Here is a 21,894-nt window from a genome sequence, read left to right as displayed (position 1 = left end):
CAATGTAAAATATCCTAACAAGAGTAGGCTGGTGTTCTGTGAGAGGTCGCATGCCACAGAAAGGTTGAGGTTAATTTCGACTGCCGGAAAATACGGTGCCTACAAATAAAAATTAATATCTCGACGTTTTGCTTGGCTATAACTTTTAATCACCGCGCAGTGCAAGGGGAATTGAGCTCAAAGACGGCCATATCCCGACGTGCAGCCTTCATGATCCACGCGGAATGAGTCCTGGGATAGTCATTAGCAGGCCGTGTCCTGGTGACGGGCGATAAATAAACTCCGAAAAACACGATAAACGAGCTGTAATGCCAGGCACCTGCTAGGCTTCACACGAGAACTGTCACTCTAAACACACAAAGCGAGCCATGTCGGCCGTTGCCGCATTCTTGCGTAGTAAAAATGATTTCAGATTTGCGCATGGGCAACGTCAATTTCAGGATTTGTCGAACTTGGCAATACTCTTACATCTATACGTACCAATCGGGTTCCACGACTTACAGACTTTACTTTCACGGGCAGAGACATAGTGTACTCATCGGTCATCGTTCGTCTACGGTTCTTTGAAGAAGTTTGCGGACGGGAATTCAGAAAACAAACGAACGAATGGTAAATATATGTAAGCTCGATTTGTGATCAGTGCTCTATAACGATTTCAGCTCGTTCCGTGGAGGGGTTTCTAGAGATAAGCTACTCCATTTAACTTCATTTTTCTTTTGGTTGCTGTGAACGTCAGGGGTTAGAGGAGCAGTATTTAATTGATATGCAAAATTGACATCTCTATGATAGAAATGTGAGTTGAAAAGAAAATGGAAATATTTCGTTTGACAATGTTATTTTACTTCGAGGGGATATGCTGGAGAACATGTTACTCTATGTGTGTATGTATGTATGTATGTATGTATGTATGTATGTATGTATGTATGTATGTATGTATGTATGTATGCATGTATGTAATGTGTGTATGTGTGTATGTATGTATGTATGTATGTATGTATGTATGTATGTATGTATGTATGTATGTATGTATGTATGTATGTATGTATGTATGTATGTATGTATGTATGTATGTATCTATCTATCTATCTATCTATCTATCTATCTATCTATCTATCTATCTATCTATGCATACTTGAAGAGTTTATGATTTAAAGAATAGCGATTTATTGATGTACTTCCATTAATTTCAATGGTCGTTAACTTCTGGAGGTTATCCGAATAATGTAACTTAAACCAAAGTTAGTCGATTTCCCTTATTCAGTGTTAAACTGATTTGATGACAACTTAAAGATTATTGTCGCTTGAAGACATTGCGGGACGACTTTCTTATTGACTGATTTTTTTTCGTTAAAACTGTATTCACAATTGGAGATGTCACCTCTTGATCAGGAAATTCCGCTTTTTCGATTATTTGATATTCGCTTTGCCTTCGTTTACGATACAATCTCTTTTCAGCAACTGAAATTGGTGACCTTTCACCCATGATAAAGACAATCTGAATAAACAACTTGGAAACATCCCCTTTAGGATGACTTACACTTGACACATATTTGACCCATTCCTCGCCAGAATATAAAGGAAAAGACTAGTTCATTTCTCATCCCTTCTAATGCTGATGCCATCCGCAGGACCTTTTGTGTGCTATTGTATGCGCAAGAAATTGACACGGAGACGTAAAAGATCGAAGCCTGCATAGACTTGTGAACAAACATGCATCTCAGATATTTCGCATCGCTCACAGTGTTGTCTGTGCAACATTTGGAAAGAAGGATTGTATTGCTGATCGAACAGAATGATCCGCTGGTCGAAATGATGCATATGGCTCTCGTCAGATGGCGTACTGTGTGTACTCTAGACCATGAAACAAGGGGAGGCGACTGACAAGGGATGGGGGCTTTGAAATTTTTAACGGTAGAGAAATCAGGGGCATAACATTTGTGGTACAAAAGGCGCTATTGAAAACTCTTTACGAGAGTGTTTGAATTGCATCAACCGTGGCATTCTGCGAACGGGCAGTTAAACAGTTTCTGTAGCGTTACCCTGGCGTATTTTCAGTTTCTCGCTTTCTTTTGAACCTTTATATGAATAGCTAGTCACTTCTGGTGACGACGATTCTGCTTCGATTTCAGTCAGTTCTTTAGCTTGCGTCTATAGCAACTATTTTTGGGACCCACATCTTCATCTCCTAAACTTTGTGTATACAACCTGTGAAGAAAGGGAGCACATCGTTAAAATATTGTTTTCGGGTGATGCCATTTGAAAAGTTCGGTCACTCTGCACAATTGCTCTTTTTGAAAAATGATTATTACGTCATATCTGGAAAAAGTTGACCGTTTCGGTGTATTGAGAGCTGTTGTCGTCAAACTGGGGTCAAGTCATCAAATCTTCTATCGCAGAAACCGACAGTCTTCATCGATGAACTTTGGCGCGCTTTATACGTGTGGCGTCACGACCGTTTCTGTAACTTTAGGACTCAGTGACACTTTTGCGTCCCCGTTATTTTGTGTTCCAGATCTGCCTAACCTCTGCTCGCTGTGTATTCTGTGCTGATCCAATAGCTCTCCATGAAAGAGTTTTGAGTAAGATCACATGTACAGTCCCCCTATATGATCTACACGCATTATGTGTACAATTTGTAGGTCAAGATCACAACGGTATGTATCTAACGGTTTCGACCGATGCTTCCGACCCCTCCTGTGAAACCATGTAGAAATCTCCAGAATCAGATTAGGTTCATGCTCGTTCCTGTTCGTTGAACCTTTCCAAGTTTGCCACTTTATACGTTTTTTTTTAGAACATAAAGTTACAGTTGTCTTTTATAATTAATTTATTTGCAAATATTGTTGCAATTGATGTTGTAATATTTCGTTCGCATCATCGATAACCTGACGCTTTGCTTTATGACGAAATTAGTTACTATTATGGGGGAAGGCCTAGCTTGCAGGCAGTCAAAGGGGGAACCAGATAGTATTCACAACAAGGAAAAGTAGGCTTCATGGGTTCTTAAGGTCAATGGATAAAGTTCATACGACTATACACCATCGGCACGACTCGACGTATTTGTGTGACGACCCCTCTGACCTCACATCCGGACTTTTTCGTTGGCATATTCCCTTTGAATGTACAGCTATAACTGCAAACGTGTGCCACGAAGTGAGTTTAAACCAGTGAGTCCTTTCACAAGTTTGATGACGTGTTTGCGTCGATGGGACTACATACAAAGAGAAGAACAAAAGCCATAAACGCCGGGGTGATAGGTCTCACTCGAAAATTGCCATTGCGCACGACATCAACGTTTTAAGTGTCGCAAGGTTGCAAGAATCCCCTTTTCGAGCACTTCAACATCCGGCCGAGTTCTGCGATCTTGGAAGGATGGTTTAACCCATACGCTTCGTAGGACATACTTCTCCGTTAGAGAGAGAGAGAGAGAGAGAGAGAGAGAGAGAGAGAGAGAGAGAGAGAGAGAGGGGTAGGGAGGGAGGGGGAAGAGGGAGAGATAGACAGACAGATAGACAGGCGACAAACAGACAGGCACACAGAGTCTGTTGCTCAGCATCGGTAAAGTGAAAAAATATTGATTTTTTTTTATTTTTCTTAAAACAAAGGCCCCATTTTTCCATTTAATCTTTGAAAGAAGCATTTGTTTTTACGAGTTTGGGTATATTGACAACCAAAGAATGTGTTTAAAATACAGTTGTTCATTGTCTCTGGTGACAAGAGTGATTTATCACTACTTTGATAGGTATGACGGACTTTGTGCAATATTAAAGGTTATATGACAATTTATTTTTTTGGTTTTTGTAGTAGATCCACTCATACAATGCAAATACAGCTTAGCTATCACTGATGTGAAAAATTAGAAAAAAGAAACAATCGTTTTCTCATTTTTGAGGGGGGTTGCAACGAAATGTTCATGTTCGCCGAAAACCGTAATGCTGATTGAGTATGAGTGTGAGTGCTTTAAACGGTTCGGAAAACAGACTTATTGCTCTTACATCTGCGCTTATCTCTCAATCATCAGTAAGTGCGATAAAATGTCATAACTCGTATGAAGGCCCCGTTGACGAGATGAATACGGGACATTTCTGCTTGTTCAGGAGCGTCGAACCAGAACATGTGGTTCCATCGATAATCTGAAGTAAAAGAAAGCACAGGGGTACCGGAAATTACAGCCACCGCCATGTTCGGGTTTCCTCAGCGCTTGACCTCTCCCTCTGTCATTGTTGTCATGGGGTGAACTGAAAGGGGACCAGGCTTCCCGCCTTTCACGATGTATAGGGTTCTTACCATGCAGAGTGATATTACTTATACAGGCGCAGTGGCTATTAACCCATTTACTTGGGCACTTTACTTCACTGTTTTTACCCCTTGCCTGTGGTACATGTAACTGCCAATGTAGGACGTTCATTGAGGTAGTATGACTCAGTTATTTTCTACCTGGCGTGTAGGTTTAGTCTCGCATCCCAGAAAGCGTTTTATTTTCGACCAGTGTATTTTGGACATGTTACTGTCTTCCGGTCAAAACGATTCATAATTATTTCACACATATGACTCTCTCTCTCTCTCTCTCTCTCTCTCTCTCTCTCTCTCTCTCTCTCTCTCTCTCTCTCTCTCTCTCTCTCTCTCTCTCTCTCTCTCTCTCTCTCTCTCTCTCATGAAAATTACTAGCCTAGAATCCTATTCGTCCGCTTGCCTCCGTAGCTCCGACAAGCAAGGGTCGCGGACGAATAGGATTCTTGGCTAGAAAATTACGGACATTAAATAGCCTAAAAGGACCGAAAGGGTATATGCTAACGACAGCAGAAAAATAGCAAACAAAAGCGATTACAGAAACAATTGACACCCTTAATTCTGCATAATGTTCCCCTAAATAACTATCCTTTGGTTTTCGGTGTCGAAGTGTCACCGACAAAAGCGTCGACGTTGAGATCGGCCATGCCATTATCTTGATTTAGTGTTATAGGGGACTGACCAAATTGCCGCCATGTCATGCCGAGCGATTGGTGGCTCTTTCGGCAGCCTCGCTTTCAGTCGGAAATCAAGTTGCGGGTATGGGCATCCTGTTAATCACCGATCATGTAGCATTATAATAACAAGGGGACTACCATTATCTGTAAGCTTAAATACAACGCGGCCTTTCTCTTGTTAGGGGTATATTTTTAGCTTTTTTGTCAGGTGAGAGTTTAAAAATTCGAGCCGCAGCGACGATTTTGTTATTCGAGAAGTGCTTGTTGTACAGAACTAGTACACTAAGACAAGACAAGTGTGGCCCTGCATGCAGTGACGTCCTGGCGAGGTAGGTGTGACGCATTACCCTCTTTTTCGAAGGTTTTAGAAGCGTTCGCTCTCACACGGGAGACTTGTATGGTTGTCCTATTTTCAGACTTTTTATTTCTCACTCGCTTGTATTATCAATATCATAGCTGAGTGGAGTTCTTGTCTCGGGGGCAACGGTGCGTAGCTGGTGTATCGGGATAAGTATGCTCAACCGATGCTCTGAACACAGCGCATGGTATAGGTGGACAACGAATTTGATTAATTGAACGGTGTACATTTTTGGTACGTTAGGTAATTTTTTTTATGTGTGTCTTGATTAGAATTTCGAAAACGGAAAAAAATTGGTAAATCGATAGATGCATATAGTTCTGAATCATCACAACATTATGATCGATGGACATCGATGCTTTCGAAGTAATTGTTAACTCTGTGATTTCGATCATATTGCTTTTTCATGTACTGCAGAGAGATACCACAGATATTTAAAAATCGTTTCAAAATCTCTTTATAAATGATTTAAATGTAATTTTATAAATGTGATTTTATAATAACATTGTTAAAGGAATCGGAAAATCTAAGCTGGCTTGGAAGATTCGTAATGTTTTATGCCTGCGTGTCTTTTCATCAATTTGGCTTTAACTATTCGACAAATTAGTATTTGTTTTGCAACATTCGCGTAGCGCTTTGTGGGGGGGAGATTTCTGGCGACAAAGTGGCCGGTTGATTAAAACAGTCGATTTTCGCTTACAAAATGAAGTTACGTCAAAAGTTGCGATGGCTCTTCGCTGATATCTCCTGTAACTTGAAAAAACGGGACAACTCGGTCAGTGGTGAGTGTAGAGAGAACCGATGGTTCAGTTTGCCCGCTCTATTACTTTGAGGCCGCGCATGCCTACACAGCGGTCGCCGCTTAGAGGCTGCGCTATTTTTTTTAATGGTAATGATCATCGGCACACGTGCCGGCTGTTAGTGAACGACAGGTTTCTTAAGCTCGTTTCATCAATACGCTGATTGCATTTCAGAGTAACCATTACATTATAATAGTTCATTGTCACGGGAGCGTAGGCGCAGTCCTCTTTCGACACCTCCCTGTCTCCCTCTCTCTCTCTCTCTCTCTCTCTCTCTCTCTCTCTCTCTCTCTCTCTCTCTCTCTCTCTCTCTCTCTCTCTCTCTCTCTCTCGTTTCGAAGCAGATACGAGTCGCTATAAAACCAAAACTCCCTACGAACGAGCGACAGCTGCATGTATTGGACTTTTACTTCCCCTTCGGAGACCGTACGATAGCTAAATGTTGACGGTGAAAATGTTATAGTAATTACAAGACTTGTGTTGTACTGTACTCTAGCGTTGACGGTGTATCCATCTCAAAAAAGCGTAGGTAAACAGATGGAGAGACAAGCCCCAAGATTGTGGGGGATTTAAATTGCCCCTCCAAATATCTCCAAAATCATATAGTACAATACTTGCCCCCTTCTTTTTCTGATATTTGGTAGACAATGTAATATGTTGGCAAATGTTATAGTTATACGAACTGTCCTTTCAAACTTCCGAAGTAACTGTGGCGCGTTAATTTTTGAAGTGTCCGTAAAAAGCAAACAGACGCGAGCATTATTGTACCGATTGAAACAGACTGAGATGTTCGCATACAATTAGGTTTTCGTTGAATTTGAATTTAGTTAAACGATCGATAAAAACATTGTCGAAGATTCCCTATATGGTTAAATTGTTTTCTTTCGTGCCTCACAAATGACAGGAGTAATCCATGCGGGCGCTTCTTTGTTGGCGTGGGGCACTTTATGTCTTTAGGCTCGTCTTGTGCGTCGACATAGCAGACGTTATTGGACAATATGGTTGTCCGAAGGGCAAACATCTGAAGGAGGCGATTATCGGTGCTCTGTAGGGAAAGGGGAAAGGTCATATACGACTTCAAGCCCATGAATTTCAGCTGCCTTGAAATAGATTAATGCACGTTGCTACAGTCAAGCATTATGAGGTAATTTGCACCCTCCATCATGGGACTTCCCGCCAAAAAGTTTTCGGCATGTCTGCAAATTCTATATGCGTACGAATCTGTTGTGTGTAATCATAAATAAGTCTTCCAACGACTCAATCGGTGTAAAACGAACAGTTGTATCTGGAACTATACTCAGAAATAAAAGATAAAAGATAAAATCGTAAACGTATCGAAGACTGCGAATTTGATTTTCAAAGCTCAATCAGCAGGTTGAGACGATTAGTTTAAGGGTTAATGATATTCGGTGGCTCTCTCAATATTTAATGGATTTACTAATAGTAAAGTATGAATCTTTCTGGGTTAGTACAGTCTTTTTATAGAGTCTACAGTTGGTGCGTATGCATGTTTAGACCAGTGGATGAATGAATGTGTGTGTGTGAGAGAGAGAGAGAGAGAGAGAGAGAGAGAGAGAGAGAGAGAGAGAGAGAGAGAGAGAGAGAGAGAGAGAGAGAGAGAGAGAGAGTGCGCACGTAAATTTATCCCTTCAGCAAGTGGATGTATAAGTATGTATGTGTTTTCCCTGACTGCTCTATGCTATTTAACTGTTATCAGCAGACATCTCTCGGCTTCGTGCCTTTTCTCGCGCCTGCACGTGGCGTCCATATTGTGGCGGTTGGCGTACAATAGATGAAAAAAGACTCGATAAGCGAAAAACAACTTAGCTGGTATCAATACCCGATCAGGTTTTCGCGCATTTCCTGTCAGGAATAAGGGAGGGGAGAGCGAGAGTGAAATCAAAAGTTGTCGTGCGACGCTTGTTCGTCTGTTGTTTTCGCAATTAATCATGGCGGGACCGGACTAAGGTGTCACGCTAAAAGCACGTACCGCGACCCTAAACTTTCGATGTGTACATTTCTCTTTGTAAATTGGCGGCAAAATTCTACGCAAGCAGCCCAACCCAGTCAACCCCTTCGGATGAGTCCGATTGCGCTTTTGTCTCGCCTCGTGATACATACTCTTAACTTTTGACTGGGTGATAACCGAGCACCAGAAGTTGTGGAGAAACGAGCGGTTTTCACCGCTGAACAACAAAAAGCATCAGAGCTACGTACACGACCGGGTGATGGGGGTTGTTGCATCATTATCCGTAACGAAGGGCCGATAGAACAATACCTACATTATGTGTTCCTATAGCTTTAATTGGACAAGTTCATTGAAAACAACCATCTTTGTAAGTGTTTCTGTGTCGGCCCACTGTCTTAATTCCATGATTGATACTTTTGTCTTCAAAGAGACAACTGCGACTAAATTGCCCCCGTTAAACTGTTTAATCGATACAATTACCAGAGAGAGAGAGAGAGAGAGAGAGAGAGAGAGAGAGAGAGAGAGAGAGAGAGAGAGAGAGCGGAGAAGGGGGCAGGGGGCAGTTAACGCGATAGAAAATCGCTGTCTATACACCTGCTAGAATTTTCAGTCAAGTTAGCTGTACGTACTTAATTTAGACACGTGTCTCTTTTATTCTCATTCTTAGATATTGCGACTGATTTATAAAACATGGCATTCCAAAGAGTTGGCTCGACTGAAGTGGGTCCGGTCTCGGCTCATCCCTACCAAAACGTGGACGCCCGACGGCTTGCTCTCGGCGGCAAAATCAAGGGGCAGTACCCGATGAACAACAACGTGTACGTGATGTCGTTTTCGTATGAGGATTTGTATCACTGTCTGTACGGTTACAACAAAATGAGACCGATTCTGCTGCCGTCGAAGAGTGGACATGAAGAAACCCCCGATTCTGGAGAATCATGTGAGTGATATCTCAATGAACATATATAGATGTTCGTGATGTATTTATTTAGCGGGTTTTCGCAGTTTGTTTTTTTTTTTTTTCTGGTTTTGTTTTTTTTTTCTTATGTGGCGTGCCTCCTTTGTCTTACGTTAAACATGGTCGTACCGCAAATCCGATGCGTGTATGAATTCAGTGAACTTGACTTTATGAATAAGAAGACTAAAGTTTATAGCCGTCACGACTTGAAAGTAGGGGAATGTTAAAGTGACCCGGCGGCGTACGCACTCTTGCCGCAGCTGTCAGCTTTTTGCCCCAAAATTCGTCTCTGGCGTTGTAAAATAAGTGAGAGGAGTTTCATTCGAGCCAAGATGGTCACGCGACGCGTGCCACACCAGCTGCCGATAATACATGCAGTCCTCGGCGACATTCCTACCCGAGTAAATGGGTGCATACACAAACCTTGTATACCCGGCATGTGTTCACTACTCGGAGGCGCAGTCACGTTGCACAGTGAGATGCACTTTCCAGTATTTTTATCAACTACTGTTGCGAAGGAAAGCGAACACTCGCTTGTTTGTTTGTTTGTCTGTTTATTGAAAATCGAACGTAAGCCTCAATGCAGCACAGGACAAAGTTAAACTCGGATTGAAATTCCAACTTGCTGCAGTTTCATCCGCTGATCTTAGCTACTCTAGAACAAGAAACAAAACTGTGCTGTGGTGTTTCCATTCCCGTTGGGAGGCACGGAGTTCAAGATGAGATGTTACAAAATATGGAATTAGCTCTGTATATCAGACACAGATTACCAACATTACACGGTTTACTTCCGCTTTATTCTGTGTTTTTTCTGAATTCACAATCTTTTTTCTTCATTTCAAAGAAATATTGATGAAAAAAGAGACACGACAATCCCAGAAACTGAAGATTGTAGGGAAAACGAAATTATATTTTAGTGTCCGCGAGATTTAATGACTTTAACGATATGAGATACCATGTTTTGTTAAAACACTTAATATTTCTCGTGCTTTGTAGCCTGTTGTCCCTTAAATTGTTGGAACAGAAGTAGCTATCGAATAATCGAAAGAAATCCAGCACTTGTGCCAAATTTGAGACGGGACATTTTAGTAGGCTGGCTATAGCTACTGTTAAAGTTTACTCGGTATCCAAGGGTCGATCGATGCTCTTTCCAATTTTACCGTTTTGGTGTGCAATTCATTGGATTTCATTGACAAACACATCTGAAAAAGAATCGGCGATTGTTGTACAAAAGTAGGTGAAATTCAATGCAGACTGTGTCTATTTGGCTGAGTAGTCGGCAAGAATAGATCATTGTCACGCACTCTGTACAACGTACTGGCGGCAAACCATAGGTTATATTTTACGAAAACCATGGGATGTAATATGCCGCGCATCGAACTAACTTCCAGCAGAAGCTATTATAATTGCTCGTATTTGGGAATATAAATGAAATTAGAGTCTAATCTTATGTGTGTCGTTAATATATTTCGTCGGAGTTTTTAGAGCTTGGATTTCAAGCAATTAACGATTGCACAATAACTTGAAGAGAATCTGTCGTAATAATTATCACGAGAAACTTTAACAGCACATGTAAAAGGTAGTCAGCTACTGCAGTACGACTGTTATTATAGCGGCGGAAATTTTATTGAAATAGAGTTGGCAGCGCTCTGCGGACTATTCGCGAAAACCAAGTAGTTATTACGCTATTTGTCCGAGATTCAAAGTTTACGGTATTCGTAATTGTCACGAAGATACCACCGCAAAAGGTCCATTGCAGTTTCAAATTTCATAACCCTCGACTTTTGCGGAACAGCAAATACCTACTCTCATCACGAAAAGCGCAATGCAAATACCAAGTAAAATTCGAACCTTGACGGTGACGTGACTTTCACATGACGAAAAGGCAGTCCTACCAGCTCACGGTGAGAGTATGTAAGGGCGAGAAATATAGATTGCAGACTCATTGGAGTTAACAGAATGTCACTACAGGGCCGGTGCTAACACGAAATCGACTTCCTCAGGCTATGTCCATATGTATATAGTCTTCCCACACACTGGAGAATAATTCCCGAAAGGAGACCATTATCCTTTGATATATGGCCTTTGCGACAGATCAAAACAATTGCCTGGGTAGAGTTTAACGGCTTTGCGCATTTGAAAATGCCAAGGTGACCGACCCTCACGAGTGCAAACGAGAGCAAGTTACTAGTAACTCCTGAACTTTTAATCAAGACGGGCCGAAAACTATGTTTTCCCCCCACAGAAGGATTCGGGGTGTGGGGGAAGGTCACCGGCATACTGGCAAAATTCGTGAAAAGTTACTGAGCTTAAAATACCACAGGCTACCTTCCATACTGCGATACCTGCGCAAAACAACATTCGCATCTAATTATGTTATGATGGGTTTGCTCAAATATCAAATTCGCTCTCGCATACCCTCATCTCACTATTGTCTGTCGCTTTACCCGAGCGTCTGAAAGCGTTCGTCTTCTCTTTGTTTGTCTCCTAAGCAAGCCGTCCTTGTTTGATATAATTTTCATTTATCCACACGTCACCACATGTCCCCAGGATCATGCATTTGTTGTGGGTTTTTTTCTGGTGTGTTGGTGGTTGTTTTGTTTTGTTTTTTTTTTGGGGGGGAGGGGTATGTCTTTAAAGTAATCACCAGAATATTTTCTGGAAACTTTATATTTTTGTCCGATGTTTTTTTAAATGTATTTTGTAGAATTCCGCAAAGAGGCAAGTAGAGTGAAATACTCCAAATCACAGTTTTTACTTTCAACTTGAAAGCAAAAATCATGGTCGTGTATTCGAAGGAACTAGGCTAAAAAATGCTCAATTTTGCATGAAATTTATTATCTGACGGGAATGAACGCAGTTACCATCAGCGGATTACAGTTTGCCGGTCGAATTTTGCCCTAAGTACGCCATGAAAGTTTTCATATAATAAATGGAACACACACATTAGTATTCGTAAGGCCTAACCAACCAGCAAAACCGTCCAACGGGTGACTAAAATTGAGGTGATTATTAGTGTTTTCAATACAGGTTTTGTTCATATGCTAATAACCCTCAAATTTTATAAAACGGGATTTATTTTTAAATCGCCACATTTTGCTTTTTTTACGATTTACAGGGTGCGATCTGTGCAGGGAGAGCCACATGGGGGAGTGCCCAATGCACGGCCCTCTTCATTCGCTCCGGAAGCTGGTTAACGGTAACCCAGCCGGCAGCCTGGCGCATGCGCACCTCCAACAATCTCTCACACACCTGCCCGAGGAAGTGTCGCTGTGTACGAGCAGCCTGCCTGGCGCAATGCACGGAGTATGCGCAAAACAAAGGATACCAATCGGCACGTGGCTAGGTCCATTTGTTGGAGAGAAAGTATCCATCGAAGAAACTAAAAATATGGCAAATACCGATCACTTATGGGAGGTAATAGAAAAAATATGACTCAGTATCACGTGTGTGAGATTGTGCCATTCCTTATATAAACGTTTTCATGTGCACGCGTGCACACGTGTGTGCGTATGTATGTATGTGTGTGTGTGTATATATATATATATATATATATATATATATATATATATATGTAAAGAGAAAGAAAAGAAAGTATCCATCCATAAATATGTGTATATAAGCATACATACATATATTTTAAAATGAAAATAATTTTAACATATAAATTATACATACATACCCATACATACATACATACATACATACATACATACATACATACATACATACATACATACATACATACATACATACATACATACATACATACATACATACATACATACATACATACATACATACATACATACATACATACATACATATGTACATACATGCATATACACTTAGTTATACTTGCGAACTAAGGAGTAAGACTTTCGGGCGAGGGCTTTACCTTGTCTATACTACTGTGTGTTCTTATGAAACAGATTTACAATGAAGATGGCGAAGTGGAGCGGTTTGTCAATGGCGCCGTCGAGAAAAAGGAGAGCTGGATGCATTACATTCGATGTGCCAGAAGTCGAAGAGAACAAAATCTCTGCGTTGTACAGTTCAAAGGAGAAATTTACTACAGGTAATAATATCCGTGTTCAGGACCTCATCACGAACATAGGAGGAGAACTTTAGTTTATATTTGATAAATTATCGCCCTTCCTCAGAAGCAGTGGTTCAGTAGACGAGGTAACATGCCATGAATTTTCTCTGATGTGATATTTAGTTCTGATTCGCCAGCTCTCCTTTACACATAATCCGTGTTGATCCCGATGAAAAAAAGGCATAACAGGAGTGTCACTTAATCAAAAGAGAAAATCATAAATCTCTTAGCGCCTTATATCGCAGGTACTCTCCAACATTAATCTAAGCTCAAAATAATCCGATAATGGTTTGTAATTTCTTTCCTTGGGGTCTTGTGATTAAGTTCAATGGTGAGGAATCCAAACCACGCTTCAACCTATCTCCTCCAGACAGGTTGCGGTAGAGCAACCATAGTCGTGCCTGTGTATAACCCGTCTTGTTATCTTAAGAGTAAACAGTTAAGTGGGTTCAGTAAATTGGCTTCAACTTGGTTTGGGAAAAAATGACATATGCCCGCTCTAACATGATGATGATTATAGAAAATAGCGATGTTTATGTGACGATTGAAGGGAAGACAGTGTTTGTACTTTCATGTAATCTTTGAAACCACGGAACTGGATATCTGAAAAAATATATTATTGAATTAGATCGATTCAGTGATCTTCTTCGGCGATAACTGAAATTGTTGTACGATAAAAAATAGAAGTAGAAGAAAGAGACACCATTTGGTAGCGATTTCTCTCATATTCCCATCCCATCTTTATGAAAACCATGTTATACGAGAACTCAAGTCGACATTTATTCGAAGCGTTAAACCATACGGCGCATCTCGCGCACGACAATGACGTCATCCTTGTATTGGTTGCGAGTGGTCGGCCATTGTGGCGCGTGACAAACTCCAAAAACGATAACATCATTATTGGAGCGTAACCGTAGTCGTGTAACTTTCCTAGAAACGGAAGGAAACAGAACAGAACAAGACAAAACAAAACAAAACAAAACAAAACAAACAAAGCGTTTATGCTCAATGTAGAGCATCAAGAATATTATGACAAAGATTTTTACCGTGGTTGTCTGGTTTCAAATTGTTTGCTCTTTACGTCGAAGCTTAATCCCATACTCTCGAACATAGTACAAGACTGGCTTAGATGAAGTTGGCAAGATGGTGCATGTTAATTAGTTATTTGTGCCACAATAAAATTTCAAGATGGTCAAGATGTAAACTGTAAATATTCCTTGCATGATGCTGGCCTCGGACAATTGCTGGAATAACACAGGAACTGCTTTTTATTCACGTCACTACCGGCGTCCGATGTCAGTTCATCAGCCAGATTTAATGCCTCTTGCGACTACTGTTAGATTTTAAATTTATATGATATATTTTCACGAGAACGCCCGACTATTAAAAGGGAATCGGCTGCTGATGCACCCGGCGCTGTTGAAGAGCGGGGAAAAACTCATTCCTTCGCATCGCATGCATATTTTTGATCCGGTATATGACAGGACACTCGAAGCAAGTGGAGTTTTATGTGAAAACTAAAGACGTTGGCTTGAACAGGTGGCACTTCCTGTACGCGTTTCATAAAACAACCTCGCGGTGACTGTTCTGTCGTCCACGCACACGTTCGGCCTATAAAGCAAAACCGATCCTCCTGAACATTCCGATCATTTAAAAAAGAAATTGATGCTTATAAACTTTACCGCTTTCGCGATTCGCTAACATTAGAGGGGTCACACGGTCATCAAAGTTTATCCTTGATCGCTTTAGTGGTCGATTTCAACTCATGGAAAAATAATAATATTAATAGTTCCCGTTTTGCAGTATGAGTGGTCGTCCAACAGGCTACCAACAGTGCTCATTTGAGCCTTTGAGTCGACTGCACATACCCGCAACCGTCAGCAGTTGTATGGATCCTACGAAGTTGTCCTTCCATTTATTTCCGGTCTTATAATTGTCATAATGCGGTTAATCATTAATGTGTGTGTGTAGTTTTTTTCTTTTACCGGATACAGTTACATTACATATAGTGAACAAGTAGGGAATATGTGATCGTTGTTAGGGAAACATGGCTTGTTTTAAGCGTAAGAAGCAGCGCATGGCCCCCTAGCGCCAGTTTCTAGCTTTTATTGGTTGAGTCAATTGTGTATGAAGACTCATAGAAATTTGAGGCCGTGGTTATACAGTTAAATAAGATTCATTACAGGGGCAGGTTTGTTTGTTATGGCAACAAAAATGTGGGAAAACACACAAAAACAGCGGTCTAGTCATGCCTCTCAGACGCGTGTCCACCCCTTCAGCTGAGGAAAGAACATAGGGTTTTTAATGTGAGTTATTATCCCAGAGCGTCAACAATTGCACCGAGATCTGGATTCGATCAAGTGAGGCGCACTTTTTCAGGTCGATGAACAGTTCACCATGTCCGGGTTTTTTGTTTATCCAAGTTTGCAACTTCAATACGTTCAAGCATAAAAGAGACATTGAGGAAAGTTAGCCATAAACCCTGTTTTCACCTTGTACTACAAAAGTTTTCTCAGTCCTTTGTGCTGTCACAATAACTCCTGCAGCATTTAGATCGGACAGCTGTCCGTTTATTACAACTTGATTTATTACTGTGACGTTCTCGTCAGAACAACTGTAAAAAGAAGGTGGCGCTTTTTTTGAGTTTCAGTCGTTTCCAGAACTTATTTGCCTAACATGGTTCAATTTGGTCGAAGAAGACCATTGTACCACAATGTCGTGGAAGATCCATTTTATAGAGGGGGAGTGTGGTGCGTGTTCCGAACAAAACCACCACACAACGGGGTTTTCAGGCGCACGTTTGTAGACGAAGTGGATAGGGCCAGGAGCCTCCTTCCCCGGAGCTGCAATGGAGGGATGTCTGAAAATATCGGCCTAGCAGTACCGCTCATCAAGATTCTTCACCGCATGATCGTTCCGGTTCGCCAGTCAACCTTCCCCAATAGGGCCGCCACACAATCTGCCTGAAAATAATCAGGTCGTGTAACTTTCACTGCCTGGCTACAAATTGATTTATTCGGTGTATTATCGCGGTAGAGAGTTCTGGTCTGAGGTCTGTGGTGAGGCGCACAGAAATATATACAGGCACCTTCTCGTAGCAGAGACCCACTTAACAGGTCTCTCTGGATCAGGGTTACGTTGAATTTAACCTGATAATGAGCGCGCTTGGCCAACTGTTCGTCGATGAAAGGAAAAACCTTCCCCTTTCTGTTTAGTCAATGCGAAAGTGCAACGTCCTACCCCTGACGAAGTTCTATCTCTATAGCGGGAAGGCCGGGGCTGGTGAAATAATGTATGTATACTTGGCATTTTCTCATCGGAAGAGTCGATGGTCTTACACCAGCTCCGAGTAAGAATTTGAAGATCACTGTATAGCTATGATCATTTTTCCGAATATAACGGTTGTTCACCCCACCCCCTCCCCACCCCGGTGCATGTAAGAAACCGTAGTGGCCGTTGCCTCGCATTACGTACAGTTACCCATGGAAAAGTTCGGAAACCTTTTTCTTGCTTTGAATGCTTTTTTGGCCAACTTATCCCCGGTGAGGTGTCCTGATCAAAATGGATATGTGGTTTTACAAGTTTACATATTTATGATATTGATGGTATTTATTCCTTTGTTATTACCTAACTTTAGTGGTATTGTCTTCCAGGGTTTGTCGTGAGATAAGCAAAGGAGCGGAACTTTTCGTTTGGTACGATGACCGCTACGCGCAATTTATGGGTATTCCAATTTCGCTGAAGATGAAAGACAAAGATGGTAAGTTTCCCTGCGGCTCTTCGCCGAATCAAAGTATGTTTGCCATTATTTTCATTCATCGTCCCATTCAGGGTTTTCCCATTACATAAAGAATAATCATTTAAGGGCTTATAATCAGCGATAAGCAAAATTTAACCAAAATTGAACGAATTCACATCAATTTGGAAGGCGTTTATGAAGTGTTTTGAAAATAAAAACTATAGCTGAATGGCACTGTGCACATAACTGTTTCTGACAGACTCTGCCATGCCCATCAGAATCCAATTTATTTAATGATTTTTTTTTTCTAAACATGGATATGTGTATGAAATTTTCAGACACGTGTCCTTTTTTTCTCCGAATCTGATTGACGTAACAGATTTAAAGTTACACAACAAAGGGACACGTGAGGGCCGTTCCAGACGCCTTGTGTTCCTAATCAAATCTGCAGTACATAAGCAATAAGATACCTTTTAACCTGAATTCACCGTACCTACAAATTAAGTCGTGTTTCAAGATTTCCAATGCCATTCTTTCTCTATCGTAGGAATTCCGTATGATGAGAAAAGTCCCAAGAAGATACACCTTGGATCTACGCCGTCCATTCTTGGCCAATACATTGGCGGCACTCCAGACAAGGGCTTCTTGCGGAGAGAGCGTTCGGAAACCCACGACGGCACCCTGGACATCAAGATGGAGTGCAGCAACCTTGACGGCGCCTGCTCCCCGATGTCGGAAAGCAGCCTGTCGCCCGACAGCAACGTGTTAAACGTCAAGTCGACCATGGTGCCGTCGACAACCACCAGCAACCACGCGCCGGGCAATCAGCTCGACTGGAATATGTGGCGGTGCGGCCAATGTTTCAAGACTTTCACACAGCGCATTATGCTGCAAATGCACATTTGCCCGAAGAATCCCGATAAACCATATCAGTGCGGGCACTGCTCACAGTCCTTCTCGCAGGTAAGGTTTCCTTGTTGTTGTTGTTGTTGTTGTTGTTGTTGTTGTTGTTGTTGTTGTTGTTGTTGTTGTTGTTGTGTCCAAATAATAACATTTAGAATTTGTAGCGCAAAAGCGTGAATATATTGTTTGTTGGAGACAGTGAACTGCCGGCGCTGACGATTCCCGGAATGGCTGTATTGATGCCCGTTCTGCAAATTTCAGAGATATTCCTTTTCTGGGACCGTCAACAAAAATACATGATCCTTTTTGAAGAAATCGTATCGGATAAAATTGGACAAAAACACCCCTCTAAAATACGAAATTCAGAAGGATGAGAGATAAAATATCATATTATATAATGCTGAGTACAACCATGATGAGACATTGTTCATTATCATCACACCAATGTTTTTGAACTGCTTCTTAAAATGAGCGACTCCAGCTTTACTTTTTTGTGGTTTTGACAACCTAAAAAGTATTCTTATTATATCACTGCCAGGTTTTCCCTCTTGCTTTCGCGGAACGTGATGATGAAAGAAAACACATTTTCAATGATTTGGGAAACACAAATAGATAGCTAGATAGCTATTTTCCCCGGGGGGGGTACCTGTTCAGAGAAGTGGTAGGGGTGTGCGGCCGCATGTATAAAACCCAGGGCCCATTTTAGACCTAACATCCCGTTATTTTAGGACCCCATTTAGACCTTTATGACCTTTGACCCAGGTCAAAAGTCAAAGCGTCAAAATTTTTAAAACAGAAAAAGCAAGTATTTGCCCCGGCAAAGCCTACCACTGTACCGCGTTTAGGACTATGTTGTTGCAGGCAAAACCATGATTTCCAAAAGGAAATACCAAAAAAATTTGATGAAAGAAAATTTTGTCTTTCACCCTCACCGAATTTTGGTCAAGCTTCTACAAGTTATCAATTATCTGCAGTTAAAGTCTGACTGGTGGGTTTTTTGAAATTGCAATTCACAACAAACCTCGCTGTTCATCTGTAAAGCAACACTACTTCATGTGGCCATGGTGACCTGTCTGTCATGATCAATACTAGGAGCCACTTTGTTTGGGTATTTTCTATTGGGCAAAAATCTTCCATATATGGAGTTCTGACCAATCAGTGACAGTGTTTGACAACCAAGTCGATATTTACTTTGGCGTAAGCCAGAGGGTCTCTTAATGGTTCCCCTGCCACAGAAAAAGATATCGATGCTTATAAAAGTGCAGCTCAGAACCCTGCGAGCGAGACGGGAACAGACGGTTGAAATTTGTTCTTGTGTGGCACTCAAAAATCAACCCCTTTTAGACCTTGGTTTACAGTGGAATTGATACCCCCATTTTAGACCAAGTTGCTGAAATACCCACCCCATTGGGCGGCACGTATACATATAGGCAAGTAATGGAAGTGACCCCCCCGGGTGTTTTCCCCGACAATGCCGCCATCGGCCGGGGCGGGAGTGAACTCCGAGTCCGACATTTGTCTGCTGTCAAGAGTGGAACTTTCCTGAACCCCGTGCTCGTGCATATGTACAGACACTGAGGGCATGGGTTTCTGTGGCTCTGGACAGCCCGTATAGACTGAGTCTTTTCACAAAAAAGCGTATTCACTAATCCCTAGTTCAGTGTCTCTCTGTCTCCATCTGCCGCACTGTACACTCCTCATGCCTTCATCAAACTCTCTCTCGCTGCGGATCAACCCTTTCATGCTCTAAGCACGCCAAGTGCTTTCACAACAGCAATGGTATTTTTAGAAACATCAGAAACGTATACCCTCTCCCCCCCCTCCCATTTTGTCGCACAATTGGTGCATTTTAATCTAACCCATGTTCAATCCCATTACACAGGCCTCCGAGTTGCGTAATCACGTGGTCACCCATTCCAATGAACGGCCGTTCAAGTGCGGGTTCTGTGGCAGGGCCTTCGCAGGAGCAACAACCTTGAACAACCACATACGTACGCACACGGGAGAAAAACCTTTCAGGTAAGACAGACATTGGTTTATCATATTGTACGAGTATGCTCGTTGCAGTATGCTGTGATTTAGTTTGGTTTGAAGGCTTCTACTATAATTGTTCGTCCTCAAGGTAGAACGACGCGCCTCGAAATTGAAAAACTTCTTTGCCTTTTGTTCAAACTTTCCACAAGCAAACGTTAAACCATTGGAAAACCAAAAAAAATCAGAGATCACTGCGCAAAATTTGGTACTCACTGGAAAAACAAATTGTTTAATATTTCCTGGTACCTAGGCTTCAAAATGGCCGCCATCCCTCGGCCTGTGTTATCTCTATAAGGTAAAAATAAATGTTCGAATTTCGCAAATTGAAGCCGATGAAATTATTATTTACTCAATGAGCTTCAAAATGAGCCCCCACAAGTGATAGAACAAAACGGTATTTAAAAAGTTTGAGAGTCCATAAATATGTCCCAAAAGCGCATTGTACCACCTTTTGTACCTAAAGGTTTATGCTGCACAGTCACCCAGAACGTTTTCGACAAATTTGCTACCAGATTCATCATCTTCAAAAGAAATTGCTGAGTTCATTATGTAAACATCCATGCACAGAACACGGAATTGGCTTTCAGTGTTTATATCAAAGCTTCAGCTAGTAGGAAAATGGTTTGAATTTCATGGAACGTGGTGTAAATTACCGAACGAGAAAAGAGTAAAAAACACAGGATAATTAAAATAATGTGTGTGTCTATTTTGTACAAGTATCAATAAATTTCTTGTATTTGCTAAAGTAACACGCTAGATTTATCTAATTTATCTGCAGGGCACTGCAATCAACGATATATAAATAAATAATATAAATAAATAAATATGTCCTAGATGCATTTAAAAGAAGCGGGTATCTAGTTCGCTTTTCAACGAACAACCGCGCACACCTAAGAAGTTTCTAAATACATGTGCTGATGCCAGGGAATTACAATCAAACGTCTGTCGATGGTCATGTTAATCATGAAATATTTCATAGTATATATTTTTTTCGTCAATAGGTGTGACAAGTGCGATCGTAGCTTTACTCAGGCATCCCAGTTGAGCAGACATCAACGCACACCAGGCGAGTGTGCTCCCCGCAGCCAGTCCACTAACCTAGACAATCGCCGAAAGAGCAGCGGCAGCAGCAATAATAACAACAGCATCAACAACAATGCGGACAGCAACCCGAATATCAATAATAACAATGAAAATCAGCAGTTTGTGACTCAAAGTGAGTACAAGCAAGCACAACATAGACAGAAGGTCGAGGAGGATCAACTTGAAAGAGAAGCAGACGACGAGGACGAACAACTGGAAATTGAAAAAAAAATGACTGAGAGCGCGATCGTAACACTATGCAGTTTGTTAGGCGTACAAGTGTACATTTCAAGACGAAAATGGACTGGAGTAATATGATATATGCTTTGAAATCTTTAATAATTTAAACTTTGTACATAGTATACGCGATTATTTTCAATATTTCCTGTCCTTTTAAGACAATTATTTTTCTATCTTTGAAGATGAATCCACCGTTCCATTGTAGCAACTTGTAGTTTGTCAAGATTATCTTTGACAAAGCAGCACATCGACATAATTGAGAATATTGTTGATCTCGCCTATACTTCCTCTGTTCTGCCAAAGCTTGCACTTTCCTATGAAACCGTTACAATACAAGACTGCTTTCAAAGTAGATTAAATACCAAGAGTGGTATTTAATTACCCATGGACAATTTCTTTCTTACAATTTCAATATCAAACAAACAGTATGTATCGTCACACTTTTTTGAAAGGCGACGAAGTTAACGACTCGCAATAATTGTAATATGATTATTTCTTTGCTTTACGGCCATTTTTGAAATTAAAATATTATACTTTTAAATTAACAGACCGAGTTCTTTCATTCGTCCCTTAAATTCTTTACATTTTCCGGTCTGTCCTTCCGACTGGTATGTTCCAGTATTTGGATAGCCCTATTAGATCTAGGGAATTCTTCCTAGAATAAAACCAGTGAAATCACTGTGCATGTTCTACCTTATCCTCAGTCAGATAAAGAATTCTGCAAATATCAGAAACGTAACTTAG

At 41.2% G+C, this 21,894-nt stretch overlaps 1 protein-coding gene across 2 annotated transcripts; it reads left to right on the top strand.

The window, feature by feature from the left end:
- The first annotated feature begins 501 nt into the window (after positions 1 to 501).
- On the top strand, positions 502 to 21,695 carry LOC139121426 (putative histone-lysine N-methyltransferase PRDM6). 2 transcript variants are annotated; one of them, XM_070686283.1, is made up of 9 exons: positions 4,218 to 4,412; positions 4,669 to 5,296; positions 8,762 to 9,034; positions 12,171 to 12,469; positions 12,985 to 13,130; positions 16,805 to 16,911; positions 17,438 to 17,853; positions 19,676 to 19,812; positions 20,829 to 21,695. In XM_070686283.1, the coding sequence occupies exons 3-9, from the start codon at positions 8,785 to 8,787 to the stop codon at positions 21,226 to 21,228; spliced, it is 1,755 nt and encodes a 584-aa protein (XP_070542384.1). In that variant the 5' UTR covers positions 4,218 to 4,412; positions 4,669 to 5,296; positions 8,762 to 8,784; the 3' UTR covers positions 21,229 to 21,695. The 2 variants fall into 2 exon arrangements, with proteins under 2 accessions (XP_070542385.1, XP_070542384.1); XM_070686284.1 differs by lacking the exons at positions 4,218 to 4,412; positions 4,669 to 5,296 and adding an exon at positions 502 to 609.
- The last annotated feature ends 199 nt before the right edge of the window (positions 21,696 to 21,894 follow it).

The sequence above is a fragment of the Ptychodera flava genome, chromosome 21 (genome assembly GCF_041260155.1).
Source record: "Ptychodera flava strain L36383 chromosome 21, AS_Pfla_20210202, whole genome shotgun sequence".
Taxonomy (NCBI): Eukaryota; Metazoa; Hemichordata; class Enteropneusta; family Ptychoderidae; genus Ptychodera; species Ptychodera flava.
This window is presented reverse-complemented; position numbering and strand designations above follow the sequence as displayed.